The sequence below is a fragment of the Cryptomeria japonica genome, chromosome 1 (genome assembly GCF_030272615.1).
Source record: "Cryptomeria japonica chromosome 1, Sugi_1.0, whole genome shotgun sequence".
NCBI lineage: Eukaryota > Viridiplantae > Streptophyta > Pinopsida > Cupressales > Cupressaceae > Cryptomeria > Cryptomeria japonica.
Window position 1 is genome coordinate 398,009,246 of NC_081405.1, and position 15,668 is coordinate 398,024,913.

Below are 15,668 nucleotides of genomic sequence, written 5' to 3' on the forward strand. Positions count from 1 at the left end.
TGGAATAAGTTTACTGCTAAACTATTTATCATAACACATCGGAAATATATATTTCTTTTTCTGAACTTAGGAAATACTATTTAAGGAATACATTATACTTTTCTGCAATAAATACATTCATTGACTTTTACAACTAATACAGCAACTAAATAAACACTTTTTTTTTATATACTTAAAATCTAACAGCAAATACAACTCATATTTTACTGCAAGTATAATGAAGATAAACATTCTCAGATAAAAAGAAGAACACAGATTTAATTAAAACTGATTTTTCCATATTACAAAGACTATTGCATGCAATACAAAAGTAATCCCTTTTTTTTTTTAAAAACAGAAAATAGAAATATAACTAGCTTTTTACAACTCTAAAGATATTCTGCAAAATTACAGGCTGTTTCTTTATTTAACTACAATAACAAATCTCATGTCTATATTTCAAATTTACAACTTGCCTCTCATTTCAACGAATGAGGGTGTATCTCTCCTATCAAAACTAATAACTGCAAATGAATTTAGATTTCTTCAACAATAATCTTTTGCAACTTTTCACTTTTCCTATTTTTTTTTTTTCTCGACATCCCTGCATAATAAATCACAAATATGACCATGGAGTGCTCACCTCCCAGCCTAGGCTAACTGGTAGCCACCCCCGAGCTCGGAGTACCAAGCCCTAGACGGGTAACAAACATGCAAACACATAGAAGGCAGGAAGCACACAATTTTCAAACACACTCCCAACTTGGCTACACTGCACCACACTTAGGTGATGACCTTTTCAAGGGTGGTAGTGGACCAATACCCTGAGGAGAACTGCAAGTATGGAAAACCAGTAGCCACCTCATGGCACAAAAAATACATCAAGAATTTCAACCCCTTATTCCTTATGCCCCCCAAGGCATTCTAGCCTTATATCCCTCCTTATGACCCCCATTGCACAAACAGGCCATGCAGCAAGGGTCACACAAAAATCCCTTGTGATCGCTCTCAAAACGAGAGTCTCTCACTCGAGGGTTGTCACTGCTTCCACCCATAAGATCCTCCTCTCTCCCAAGAGTAAGAGGTCTTGAAAAAATTCCCAAAAACACAGACAAAACATAATGCAAAATACCAAAAGAAATTCCTAAAAAGGACATACAAGAAACCAGATTTCTTACACTAACATACTTTCAAACACATGCAAAGAAAATGAGACATTTTTAAAGAATAATGAAACCAACCTTAATCTGCCCAAAGGTAGGATAATATTTGAGGAAGAGCTGCCCAATCCACGAATCTTCTTCTTCTACCCTTAGCCAATTTTTCTATTCAATTCTTTTCTATTCTTTTCAAAATTTCTTTTGTCTCCAAAAATGGAGAGTGGGTGATTACCCTCAAATTTTCAAATTCTTGCTTAAGAAGCTCATTCTCCCAGTTCTCACAAGTTTCTAAAAACTAAAGAGGAAAGTAAGACAGAATGGGAAAAAGACTCTCATTCGAATAGGAAAGTTTACAACTAAGTTCAAACTTCTAATTTCCATTTTCGCACAACTCAGAAAAGCCAAATTTTAAAGTGTCAAAAAGGTCACTTAGGAGTAGAAACTTGCCTAAAATTACCCCTAACCCTTAGGTATACCTTATGGGCTTTAGGAAACCCTATTAAACTACCCCTAGGTGTTCATTTAACCCATTTTAAACCCCTCTGAAGTTTATTTTCGGGTCAAACATATGTTGACCTCTCCAAAGATTCTTTTCCCAAGGTATTTATGACATCACGTTACATTAATTTAAAAAGCTATAGTTGAACACTTTCCCACCAAGAGACAAAAATAAAACATTTAAACTTAAATCCACACATGTGTCAAGTGACACAAATAAAACACTTTTACAATTTAAAACATGAAATCGTCTCTTGTGGATTTTACACAATAACTTTAAATAACACTTAACACACATGCAGCATATACTGTTACGAATAAAATACAACACAAACGGGGTGTTGTCTCTCCAAATAGACAACCCCTGGCTTAAGAACATACATAAGTCTAGGTTTGGTTCTCCGTAATTTTCCATAGTCACATGGTTAATTTCCTGCGCATCTAAATTTACACATTAGTACTTTCAAATATCCACATATAATATAATTCAAAGGAATAACAATACACATCATCACTTACATACAATTTACATCTGCACAGATTAAATACATCTCTTATCAAGCAATATCACATAAGCAATTTCATCCTAATTCACATAAACTTAACCATACATCATAGTTCTATTATCATAACAAAGTCCTGCAAATTCAATAACGAAATCTATCATCGCAATATCATCTTATCTAATAATCATGTAGTGTTCTATCTCATAAAGCATATAAGTAAATCATCAAAATTTAGCAATGTTATCCAAATCCTGAAATCATATAAGTTCTAAGTTTCAATATGCATCAAAATAAAGTATCCATGATAGTCAATATGTAAAAGTCACTAAAATGTCAGACTGAGTCGAGGTGAGGCCTCACAGAAACATTCTCTTCTTCAGAGGATGTGGGCCATCCACGAGGAGGTTTCTGCGCATTTCTCTTGGCAAGAGGATGTGCAAGAGCCTTTAATCTAGTACTTGCCTTGTTGGCATTCTCTTGTTATTTAATATAGGCCAATAATGATCCTTTGGCAACCCTTTTTTATTTGACCCTTGACAAACTTTTATTCCTTGTAAAAGGATGGCACATAAGTGAGCTTTCACTTGAAAATATGAGCTCTTATACTCCTTTCTACATATGTGGCAATGCCAAATAAAACCCCCACCACCAAGAATTTGCTGAATCGTTGTTGCATTTCGCCAAAGGTGACATTTGTTTGCCCTCTCAGGTGAATACTTAAAGCATAAAGTACGTAATGCAGAACAATGCCATAGATATCAGACAAGTATCAGATATGTTATTCTATTCATAATTCCTCTCCTTCACAAGTTACAATCAAGAGTATATAAAGATACCGAGGGGGTGCGAGCGCCAACCGTCGCACCACAACTGCCATCCCTAAGTTGCCAACTAACAAACCCAATTACGACTTAATTAACTATTCTTATTCCCGTATACAATAATGCGGCTAACATCATCCCCCCCAAAAAGAAAAGTCGTCTCCAGGTGACTTACAACAAAATGGAGAATACATGGAGCTCGCAAAAATCCAGAAGAAGAAAAAAAACTAAGGAAGTGCAGAAGGCGTCCCTGATGAAGAAGGCGCCGGTGGTGGTGTAGCAGTGGACGCCAAGCGCCCACGGAGCTCATAAACCTACTCCGTCCTCCTCTTGAGATCCCGTTCCGCGACCATCTGCCGCTCCATAGCAATCTTTACCATATAGGCTGCCTCGAGCACCTCCTTATCCTTCTTGTCCACATTTTCCAGGGCACTGACCAACCGAGTCTCCAACAGCTCCCTCGAGGCCCTCTCCTCTTCCAACTGTATCAGCAAGGCAGACTTCTCTACTACTAAAATGTCCACCGCTGCCTGGTTCTGTGCCATGGTAGCCTCTAGCTCGCGAAACCTAGTAGCCAACTCCTCCCGAGCTGTTACTGCTGCCACCCTCAAAGACTCAACTGTAGTTGTCGTCTATTGTGACCTCCGAAGCTCCAAATAACCTTCACTGAAGGCCTGCTCTACCTCTCTCACCAACGACTGCATCTGGGTCTCGCCAACCCCCTCAGTGAGGCGCCAAGCCTCCAGCATCGTCAGGCTCTTCGTGTCCGGCCATCCGGCACACTCAAAACACCTCTCAAACTCAGCTCGGCATCCCGTGCGGGCAAAGGTCAACAACCCTTCCATCCGCTCAACCATGGTCGCATCGGCCTGGAGCGTGGCAGATGACACAAGCCGCTATGCTCCCAGAGTCATCTCCGTAATAAACTGCTCCAACTCTGCACCCTGCTGCTCAGGGAACTCCCTTCCTCGAGGTCAATGACATCCAAGGAATACGTGGTCCGCCCTGGGGATAGAGTGGCCTCTCCCGGTGCCATGGGTGCAATCTGGTAACGGCTCAACCAGTTAGTGAGGTCATCATGAAGAGTGCCTGCTGCCGTCATTGCCTCCTGCATATATCCGAGCAACCCTGGCACATCCTATCCTATCACATCCGGCACCTCGTGCACCATGGAAGCCTCTGCACTCGCCAAGGTCTCCACCCGTGGTGGTGTCATGGCTATCGTCGTCCGAGGCTGCCCGAAACTAGGAACTAGTACCGTGGTGACTACACTCACTGTCCCTAAGGACCGCGGCACCGCCAACTGACAAGTCTCTGGTAAGCGGGCTGGTGTAAAGTGGACCTGCACCTGTGATGCTACAGTAGACCCTACTGTACCTACAGACTCCACTACCCCCTCTTCAGGCAACTGGTCACCCCTTCTCCCTGCCAGTCGGAAACTCCCTCCGCTTACCTAGGAGGTGTCTGCAGATTCCTCCCTGCCACTTTCTGCATCCTCAGCCTCGGACTCTTCCGTGTCGGACTCCGTATCGGACATGGCGGCCTTCTTTCTTTTTGTACCCAAACGTGCCTCCGTGCCATGTGCCAAGACGTCCAAGTGGGACCAATAGAATATGGGCGGCTGGTCTAGTACAACACGCCCCTGTGGCTCCAATGGCTGTGAGCCCGGGGTGATCTGCATGCGGACTGCGTCCAGGAATAATCCAATGGCGTGATGCAGCATGTAGAACTTCTTGTATTGCAGCGTCATGAACTCATCCATCCTATCGGCCAATAGTGATGCCCAATCGTATACCACTCCATTGTGCAGCCCGTTCATCAGCACTATCTGTGCAATGGCTATGTCCGACGCGCGGGTGGCACCTGTGAGGCGACTCTTCACCACCGACAACAAGCATCGCCATACTCCCTTGGCAAAAAATTGTTTCTTCACTCCCCGACTCTTGCCTGTACTCTTGAGGCTATCTTTCTCGCCTTGGGTAAGGTTATCGCGCAACATCAACTGGAGCAGTGTGGCACAATTCTCTGGGGATATTTTCTATGAAGTATCTATTTTCTTTCCTTTTATCCCCGGTATGCCAAATACCCTAGTGAACTCGCCTGTCGTGAATGACACTGTTATCCTCTGATGTTGATAATCAAATACCGACTGGTGGCGATGTCTATCATAGCTACCAATCATGGCATGCAAAACTACCTCAAAGTCCTTTATCAAAAAAACTGGCATCTGGACGGCCCAGTGTACCTATGCCTAGCGAAAGCTTTTCTTTATTAAATCATCCTGAGATGTCTTTGCCCACCAATTCCGACAATCGGTTCCATTCAAACCCTCGAACATAATATTATCTGTCGTTATTTCATCTTTGTCCTTTGTCGCCAAGGGTTTGGGACGATGCTTCTTGCTTTTTGACTGGTGCTCATACCGAGACTACCTGCAATGCGCACCCCAGATGGTAAAATCCGTTTGCCTGTGTCTGCACTGGTTTCTTTTTGCCCTCCCTGCAACTTGTCTTCTAACGGCTACAACCGTTTCCGCCAATCTGCCTTGTTCCTATTTATGTCCATTAGTACCAGATTACTTCTTCAATTCTGCTTTTATAACCTTTCTCTTTTTTTTCAAAACTAGAACCCGTCTGCAGTAGCGACATAGACTTGTGCGGCTTGGTGCGTGTATCTGTGCGGGCTTGTGTCGGCTGCGCGTGTACGAGCTGTGCAGCTGCAGGTGTGCGGTTGTGCGGGTGCGGGCTGTGCGGCTGCGCGTGTGGGCTGTGCGGCGTGGCGTCGTTCTTCCCCCCGCGGCTGTCGTTTTTTTTCTTCTTTCCCCCTCGGCTGTGTGGGCTTTTATTTGTTTCCACGGGGCTGTGCGGGCTTTTATGTGTGGTGTGCGGTGACCACTGCACGGTGGCATCCACCGCCGGTGGTCCCACCATACGGTGGTCCCACTGTTTTCTTTTTTCTTTTTTTTTTTTTTCTATTTATTTATTTATTTATTTTTATTTATTTTCTTTTTTTTTTTTTTTTTAAGTCTTTTAAGCATCCGTCATGGTCCGGGCTCCCTCCGTTCGTGGTAAATTTTTAATTTCGACCCGTTGACGACATCTGGTATCTCTTCGCTGTCTAGCGTCCACAACTTAATTGCCCCGTTGGTATTGACCTCGCTTACCTTGAAGGGTCCTAGCCAACGCACTTTGAATTTCCCAGGTTTGATTTCGTTCCTTCCGTTGAATTTCAACACCAACTGCCCAGGAGTAAACTTCATTCGCCGGAGATGCTTGTCGTGCCAAACCTTCCGTCTTTGCTAGGCTGTCTCTGTCGCCCATTGAGCCATCATCCTTCGTTCGTCCAATTTGTTCAAAGCGTACAGTCTCTCCCTCAGGCTTTCCATGTCGCCAAGTCGATTATCGATGGCGATCCGGAGACTCGGCACCATGAATTCAACTGGCACCACGGCTTCTTGTCCATACATTAGCTGGAAGGGAGTCTGTCTAGTAGTTACCTTGTAAGTTGTTCGGTATGCCCAAAGTACTGACGGTAGGCGCTCCTCCCAGTCATCCTTCTCCACTCCGCAAGACTTATATATCACCGACATGATTATTTTATTGGTCGCCTCAGCCTGCCCGTTCGCCCGTGGATAGTAGGGGCTTGATAAGGAGTGGAAGATTTTAAACTCCGTTGTTAGCAATCGAATTATGTGATTTACAAAATGGCCTCCTCTGTCACTCGTCAATTGGATTGGAATCCCATACCACGTAATGATGTGTTCATAGATGAATTTTGCTGTATTGACCGCCGAATTGTCAGGTAAGGCCCGTGCCTCCACCCACTTGGTCAAGTATTATGTTGCCACTACAATGTATCTGCATTGTCGGGCTCTACTTGGTTTTAATGGTCCGACGAAATCCAATCCCCATCTCTCAAACAGTTCCTGGGCATTCGATGGGTTGAGGGGCATAAAATCCCTTTTTAATGGCCGTCCGGCCCGTTGGCATGTATCACAGCTTGTTACCCACTCCCTGGCGTCATTATGTAGTGTCGGCCACCACAGTCCTGCCAACAGAACTTTCCTCGCTGTGGTGTCAGGCCCCATGTGTCCACCTGTGGGCCCTTCATGTGCTTCCCTTAGGACGTCCGGAATTTCCTCTTCTAGGACGCATCGCCGTAGGATCTGATCGGGCCCCATTTTATACAAGAGGCCATTAATGAGTTGGAATGTCCTGCTCCTCAGTACCAGTTTCCTTCTTTCTCCTGGTGGCATCTCCCTCGGGAACCGTGATGTCGACAAGTACTCCCCCACGCTTGCGTACCAGGCGGGGAGAACTGCGATGTGAAATAAGTGAGCGTCTGGAAAATCTTCATTCACTCCTTTGGCTGGTTCTCCTGACTGGATTCTCGACAACTGGTCAGCTATCACATGGCTCTTCCCAGGTCTTACTATAATGTTGAATGTAAATTCCTGCAGCAATAGCAACCATCGGCTGATTCGTCCTTGGATAATTGGCTTGTTTACCAGATACATTAAAGCCTGGTGGTCCACATAAAATGTGAACGGGGTGGCGAGCAAGTAATGTCGAAATTTCTGGACGGAGTACACCATCCCGAGGGCTTCCCTTTCTGTGGTGCTATAATTTTTCTCTGCCTTCGACAGGAGTCTGCTTGCAAAGTAGACCGGGTGATCTAGCCCGTGGTCACCAACCTGCGCCAGTGTGGCCCCTATGGCAAAGTTGGATGCATCAACGTGTACGTGGAACTCTTTGTCCCAGTCAGGATATGTTAGGATTGGCGCACCCACCAACCGTGACTTCAGTTCTTGGAAGGCCTCCTCCTGAGCTGTCCCCCATGTATACCGTTCACCTTTCCTTGTCAGCTTGTGCAGAGGGCAGGATACTCGAGCAAAATTTTTGATAAATCGCCTGTAATACCCTATGTGTCCTAGGATGGATTTGACTCCCGTGACATCTGTCGGTGCCTCCATTTCCACTATCACCCGAATCTTGTTTGGGTCAGTCTTGAGTCCAGCCTTACACACTATGTGTCCTAACAGCTTCCCTTGAGGCACCATGAATCTGCATTTTTGGGGGTTGAGTGCTAGGCGAGCTCGCCTGCATCTCTCCATGCATTCGCCAAGTGCGGCCAAATGTGTATCTTGGTTACTGTAGATGGACCAGTCGTCAAGGAGCTCCCTGAAGTTCCCTACTGACATCTTTTCAAATATGTGAAGGATTATCCGTTGAAAGGTCGCTGGTGCATTGCATAATCCGAACAGCATTCGATTATACACGTACACGCCATCCTCCACTATGAAGGTGGTTTTTAATTTGTTTTCTTCGGCGATGGATATCTGGTTATACCCAGAAAATCCATCCATGAATGAATAAATTTCATGACCGGCCACTTCTTCCAAGATGCTATCCGTAAATGGTATTGGAAACGGGTCTTTTATGGTGACCGTGTTAAGGCATCTGAAATCCACGCAGATTCAGATCTGGTTTGCCTCCTTTTTAAGGGATATCACTATAGGCGACACCCACTCGCTGGTCTGTACTTTAAAAATAATCCCGGCTTCGAGCATACGTTCAATTTCATCATTCTCTCGCCGCATAGTTTTTATTCATTCTGTACGGCCTCTTCCGTACAGGTACGGCCCCAAGTACGAGTGAAATTTGGTGTACGCACAGTTCTGGCGGCACCCCTTTGAGGTCCTTATACGTCCAAGCGAATACATCCTTGTATTCCATGAATATTTTAAACGCGGCGGCTTTTAGGGCTGGATTCTAGTCGTCGCCAACCAGGATGTTCCTTGGCTCTGCTTCCATGCCGAGGTTTGTAGGTTTTACGGACTCTTCGTACCAGATTGGTTTTGTCATGTCAAACCTGTGTGCTGGTACTTCGTTGACCGGGGCATCCCCTTCGGTGTATTCCCCGTACGCTAATGGAAATTCGTTCTCGTCCCGATCCTCGTCAACCTGCAACATGTTACACCCATACAGCAGCTCGTAGTCCTCCATTTGCCAGTGGAAGAGCCCATTAAGGGAATCGGTCTCGTCCTCAAAACATCCTTGGATTCCGAGAACGCCTTCCTCGTTCGGTTCCCTTCCGTACTTTCCTCCGTCAACTCCACCTTCGCTGTCTGATTCCGACTCTGACGCGAGTTCTTCACTCACAAGTTGTGTTTTCAGGTCGATAATAAATTTTCTCCCGGCTTTCTCCATTGACAACGTGTTACGCTTCCAGTTGTGATTCACTCTGGCTGCCGCCAACCACCCTCTACCCAGAATGGCGTCGTATCCTTTCTTGGCTAGCGGAATCACCACGAAATCGAGGACAAATGGTTGTGTCTCGATGGTCACTTGTTGCGCCATGAGCGTTCCAAGGGGTTTGATACCATGTTGATCCGCTCCCAGTAAGTTGAAGGTTGACGGCCATAGTGTCGGCTTGCCGAGCTGCTTCCAGGTTTCTTCCGGAAGCACATTCACTCCGGACCCGCCATCGGCGATAGTGTCAATCAGAATGGTGCCCAGTATTCCCATTTCTACCACCGCCGGTGCCGGCCACTGTATAGTGTCAGGACCAATGGGTCTGTAGGTGTTCTGCCGGAACCATCCATATTCCGGGTTGCCTGACTGTGCGGAGTTACTTGGACCGTACGTAGGAGTGTCGTACGTAATTGCGGCATCATTTCCAAGAGGTCCTTCATTTTCACCAGCACTTCAATCTGCAGCATTTGCTTCAGGATATTTTCCTCCGCCTCAGATCGGGAAGTACTTACCGCTTCCTGGGTGCTCCCTTGTGCCAACATTTCCTTCGCCACTTCAGCCTTGGCCTCCAGCGCCCGCTGCTTCTCCGTGCGAGGGTCCGAGTATGTGGCCTTCTTTGCCTATGACCGTGTGATTGCCAATACCCGTTCCTCCGTCCTGTCGATGTTGAGCAAGTTCACTCCCGACTTTGGGCAAGTTCCATCATCGTGGTCTCCAGGCCCACACCGTTTGCATAGTTTTTGTGGAGTTTCTTCTGAGGTGCATTCCCTCGCAAAGTGGCCCCATTGATTGCAGGCTCGGCACTGGATCATTGGCCGTCCCTTTGCATCATATTGGATTCGGCTCCTATTATTATTATTGGTCCTCCCCCCTCGCCGGTTGTTCCGGTATCCACCAGGTGATGCATTATTGTTGGCGGTTTGCGAAGTTCCGACAGCCGGTTTCTCTTGCATGAAGAGAACTTGTTGGTTCCTGGTTTTCATATTGTAGGGACATTCCTTTGTCAAATGTCCCGCAATCTGACAAATGTCGCAGAAAGCCTTCTTGGGGCAGGACCCCTTGGTATGTCCGTCACTCCTACAGTCGGTACACCACACATCATTTTCTTTCGTCTTGTACTCCCTTTCATGGCTTTGAATTCTTTCAACATTCGTTCCATGTCCTTTTGGAGAGCGTGCACCTTTTTACTCAATTCGCCACCGTTGCTGCTTTCCCCGTCAGAATCTTCATCATCGTCAGATGAATATTTATTACTTTTCTTCTTCCTTGATGTTTTGTATTCGCTCTCTAGGTCCATCGCCCTATTATAGGCGTCGTCATATGACATCGAGGGTACAATTTTCATTTTTTTCCGTAGGGAGGATTTCAATCCTTCGACGAACCATCGTTTTTTCAAGCCCTTAGCCAGTTGGCTTTCCATTTTACCCAACAATTCCTTCAGTCTCTTGTTGTATGCCCGTACTGTCTCCTTGGTACCTTGTTTGGTACTGTATATCTCCGTTACAATTTCGTTGTCATCACGGAGCAACCGAAACTCCTCCGTGAATTCCTTCTGTAGGTTGGCCCACGTGGCCACTTTTTGCTTATCTACATCGGAGTACCAATCTATGGCAACTCCACGTAACGTGGCTGGGAACTGCTATACCCAGTCATCCTGGTCTGTTACTCCGTTGGCAGACCAAATGGTTTCACATGTACGGAAGTGCCATAAGGGGTCTTCCTTGCCGTCCCTGTGAACTTTGGCAATTTTTGTTTACTCGCCATCCCGGGTCGTCTCCCTGGGGGCGGTTGTGTCTGTATCTATGACCCTGCGCTGCTTCCTCCGGTGGCGTCGGTGGTGTGTCCTGCGTGGGCGACTGGAGGTACGGTGTTTTGCCTATCGTGTGTGGCACCTACACCCGTACGGTTGCCCTCCCCTTCGCTCTCACACGCGCCCACTCCTGGTTCCCATTGGTGATCTTCACTCCATGGCGTAAGGGATAAGTTTCTAAACTGATCCCGAGTCTCCTCGACTAGATTTCGCCGTAACCTTGTTTCTTCCAGAAACTCTTCGTGGCTCCACATCCTACGATGATCTGGCGATGCGTAGAAATTTCCGTCGGCCTCTGCACCCTCCGTGACACCTCCTTGGTTCCCCTCGGGCCCCCCTTCGGCAGGTCGTCCTTCGGCAAGTTGCCTCAGCCTCCGTCTACGTTCTACTTGCTGCTCCAGAATCAAGGCCCTCTGCGCGGCCTCCCACTCGTCCGTTTCTGCTTTTTTATTTCTATCTTTATTCAATAGGTTTGGCATTAATTGTCGCACATTTCCATAACTCACATTACATAAATCAAAACATGTCTTTATTAATTCATCTGCTCAAGTACAACTCGTGTCAATGACACTTTTATTTGAAAATAAAAAGTTCAAGGTTCAATTCCCTCCTGGTCTAGCGCCATCCCGTTCCGTTTCCCGTTGGCTGTTTTCTTCGTAGTGTCGAAGGATCTGTTGGCGTCGCTCTTCCTGGGCAATCTCCTCCAGGTGAGCCTGTTGTGCCAGCAATGCCTGTGCAAGCAACCGGGGGAAGTGGTTCATCAACCGGTTTACTGCCGGGCTAACCTCCAGAGCTGTCCACACAGCACTTGGTGGGATTTCCGCCTCCACCGCCTCTCGTTGGACGTAGGTCTGGATGGCTACCTGGAGTAGAATTGAAAATTCTCTCGTTGCTGTGTCTTCTCCTGTGTAAAGTTTTGTTCGCACGTCGTCGGCCTCTGGGTTTATTTCACCAACGGGTAGGCCCATTGTGTCTGTGCGCCATCCGTGTCTTCCGTTCCCGAGTACGTCTAGGCAACGGCGCCAAATGTTTGCCCTCTCGGGTGAATACTTAAAGCATAAAGTACGTAATGCAGAACAATGTCATAGATATCAGACAAGTATCAGATATGTTATTCTATTCATAATTCCTCTCCTTCACAAGTTACAATCAAGAGTATATAAAGATACCGAGGGGGTGCGAGCGCCAACCATCGCACCGCAACTGCCACCCCTCGGTTGCCAACTAACAAACCCAATTACGACTTAATTAACTATTCTTATTCCCGTATACAATAATGCGGCTAACAACATTGTCTCAAATTTAAAAGAAATCTTCATTTTGGGCAATTGAACTAGAACTTCTAGCCAATTTATATGAACCTAAAATGAAAAAACATTACAAATTAGCAACCGTATCATTGATTTTTTTTATAAAAAAATTTGGCATTATAACCCCTTATTATGCATAAAAATTTCATTAAAAAAATTTTAAAAACTTGAATTTAAAAAAAAAATTGAAAAATCTTCAAAAAATTATGGAAAACTTGAAAAATTACTTACCTTGGAAGGTTAAATCCTCCTCGTGCAATGATTCCTAACCTTTTGGTGTAGGTCTTACTCCCACGTAGTACTCACCTTTGGAAACCAATAAAGCAACCTTCAAAACCCAACAATGAGAAAAAAAAAATTCCCTTCTTGGTGTTTTGTGCTTGTCAAATGACTTGCAAACACCATATACCCTCACTTTAAGGCAAATGAATGCATTTAAGGGAAAGAATAGATTAAAAAATTGTTTTGTTTTTGGTTGAAAAAAGACACTTTTTGGCTTCCTAGGCTGTGGGTACACCCAGTGAACCACTTGGTTGCCCAAGCAGTACCCTTGGCATACCCTGGGCTGTACTCAGACCAGAACCATACCAGTCTGCATACCTGGACTTTAACAGCAGTATCCAGTAACATAGGTATTATCTTAACAACCATTGATGAGCAAACAATCGGTGTGGGACTGCCATCATAATAGGTAACATTAAAGTGAAGACATAAGTATCTTCACCATTGCTCTGACTCTACAACATTAAAATATAATGGATAAGAAAACTAAGATATCAACAAAAAGAATTTCAAGCAAGGCCTGGTGGCTGTAAACATAGAAATCTCTGTCATATAATGTATGGTTAGAGAACATAATTGAATGTAGATATATGTTTATGTTCAATATAAACCTGAAACCCAAAAAAGTAGCTAAAATATATTGTGTTCAATAATCTCTGGAAATTTCTCCAATTACACTTTAATTTGGAGGCATAAACAATGTATGTTTGCTGGCTAGTTTATAGTCACGACTCACATTATCCTTGTAATCCTTTACAGGCTTATTTATTGAAAAGATTCCTTGATTTTATCTGAGATCGAAAAATCATCCTTGCAAGTTTTCAGTTTCAATGGGACATGGCAAATTCACATTTGAAAAGCAACAGGATTACAGTAAGTACCTTTCTGCCAACTCAGTTAGTGATGAAATCTGCAAAACCAACACTCGAGCAGCAAGCTGTTGAGAACTTATACTGTGAGACAGATGACTGATGCAATACAAACTAACAGGAATTCACAGACTTGATAAAATTAAAACATAATTGGAATGCTGAATACTTCAACATACATCCCGCAACATCCCTTCTTTGTGAAAGATATCTGGAAACCTGGACTTCGCAATTTCTATCATCCTGTGACAAACATATGGTGACAGAAATAAGAGAATATATAGGCTAGATGATGTCATAGCTGCTGCTACCAATTTTGGAAGTAGGAACTACTAAAGAAAAAAGATCATGCACCTTCCTGAGTTAAATTTGTGTTCTGTGTCAATATAGACAACATTTCCATTAAGTCCTCCATGACTCTCTGGCAGTGCTGCTAACACTGAAAGCATGAGGCAGAACTGTTAGGCATACAAACAAAAATTAGATTTCTGCAAAACCAGTCGATATCAGTCTGCTCCATGCTGCCAGACAGATGAATTTTTTATTTGGCTGCAAACTACAGAACAATATCTGATCTATATTTTTGTTGGATGTTCCAATTGGAAATTCACAAACACATATCTTGTGCACAATAATTGAAATAATAATGTCAACCAATGAGAAACATGATATATATAATGGGTATCATGCCATACTATGCAACATATAATAATAAAATTAAATAAGCATACAAAGGAGAAATGAGCATCTCATACCAATATTCACTATCTACCAGACTAATCTCAAGAAAAACTCCATCTTAATGTCTATCCTTACATATAAACAGCTCAAGGATTTCTAAATGGGTTCTCACATGGAGCCTAGTCTTACACTAGTCACTCTCATTGCCCTTTGCTTTTCACTAGGAGTAATACTCACTCCACTTCTTGCTATTGTCATCCTTGCAGCCATAGCATGCTGCTCCAGCTCACATGTCTCTCTCCTCCAGTCTACCTAATTCAGTTAAAAAGGAAATTCTAAGACAGAGCTGCCGCACACTATCAACATTCACTCCAGATGAACAACTATAGATCCAATGCTGAACTATTGATATGAACAGGTAATTTCAGATTCACTTCCCCTTAGACATGCTACAAGAAGACAAAATGAACATGTAGGAGAGGTGAAGCTTTGCTGCCTTGTCTCTGCTATCTTGAGACTCTATCTTGATGGCTTCAACACCTTCTATTAATAGCCCTGGATTCAACATGTCCAATGTGAGCAAAGGGACATACTGGATTCAAACCCATCCTATTCCATTTTGGATATGTTTGACACTTTTTGGATAGGCATAAATTTGGTATGGGCCAAATGTGTCATTTTGCAAATGCTATTTGTGTTGGAACCTAAAGAAATATTCAATATCAAAAGCTGAATTATTTGATATAAGAAAGATTGCAATGTGTATAATAGAAGGTTTACTTACCATACAAAATGGCTAGAAGAAGATTTACAATGACCTCTAGTTAGGTGTATGTTGATTTTGTAATCAGCATAAATATTCCATAAGAATCTTATATTTTATGAGATTCAATATTACGATTCATGTGTGCCATCCTTTATAAAAAAAAATTATCTTTACTCTTTTGATGTTGAAGTGTTGAGATGGATAGAAGAGTTGCATTAATATGATCAATAAGTATGCAACAAACTAAAACATTCATGAAAAAAGGAATCAACACAAGAATTTGCCCTAGACAAACATAATGTGAGGAAAATCAAGAAAAATGGGGTTGTGCCTCCTCATCTCCACTATCATTATTATAAAAGCCAATTGTTCAATGAAGCCTGCAAAAACACTATGGGACTTTATATTGTCTTATGCTCGCCTTGCTCTAAAACTTTCTTACAACAACTCTATTCAGCTCCAAAAAATTCAACAAAACATGAGATCATAATTCCATGTCACCATTCCCCAAGCTGTATACATATATGCAAGTATGAGCAAATGACTCACTCAAACAAGGATTTCAAATGTTGAAATCTTAAAATAGATAAGAGAATAACTTTTAAACTTCTTTGGATCTATTGTTTTGGTCCATATGGGGCAAGCTCAGCCATGTATTTGCAAATATTTTTACTATGCTCAATACATGCTTTGATCAATGAGATTATTCCAAGTGTTACATCCCACTTGTGC

The 15,668-nt window shown here is 43.8% G+C and overlaps 1 protein-coding gene across 7 annotated transcripts in view; it reads right to left on the reverse strand.

Annotated features, from left to right (window-relative positions):
• The window catches only part of LOC131070885 (DNA repair protein RAD51 homolog 2), a 200,697-nt gene that overhangs the window by 112,865 nt on the left and 72,164 nt on the right, over nucleotides 1-15,668 (reverse strand). For 6 of the 7 annotated variants that reach the window (XM_059218338.1, XM_059218336.1, XM_059218346.1 and 3 more), the window contains 3 exons: nucleotides 13,844-13,947; nucleotides 13,669-13,732; nucleotides 13,502-13,557 (listed from right to left, as the gene is read on the reverse strand). In XM_059218338.1, the coding sequence (XP_059074321.1) occupies nucleotides 13,502-13,557; nucleotides 13,669-13,732; nucleotides 13,844-13,947 (224 nt within the window). The remainder of the gene's footprint in view (nucleotides 1-13,501; nucleotides 13,558-13,668; nucleotides 13,733-13,843; nucleotides 13,948-15,668) is intronic. The other variant, XM_059218344.1, reaches the window with a different exon arrangement.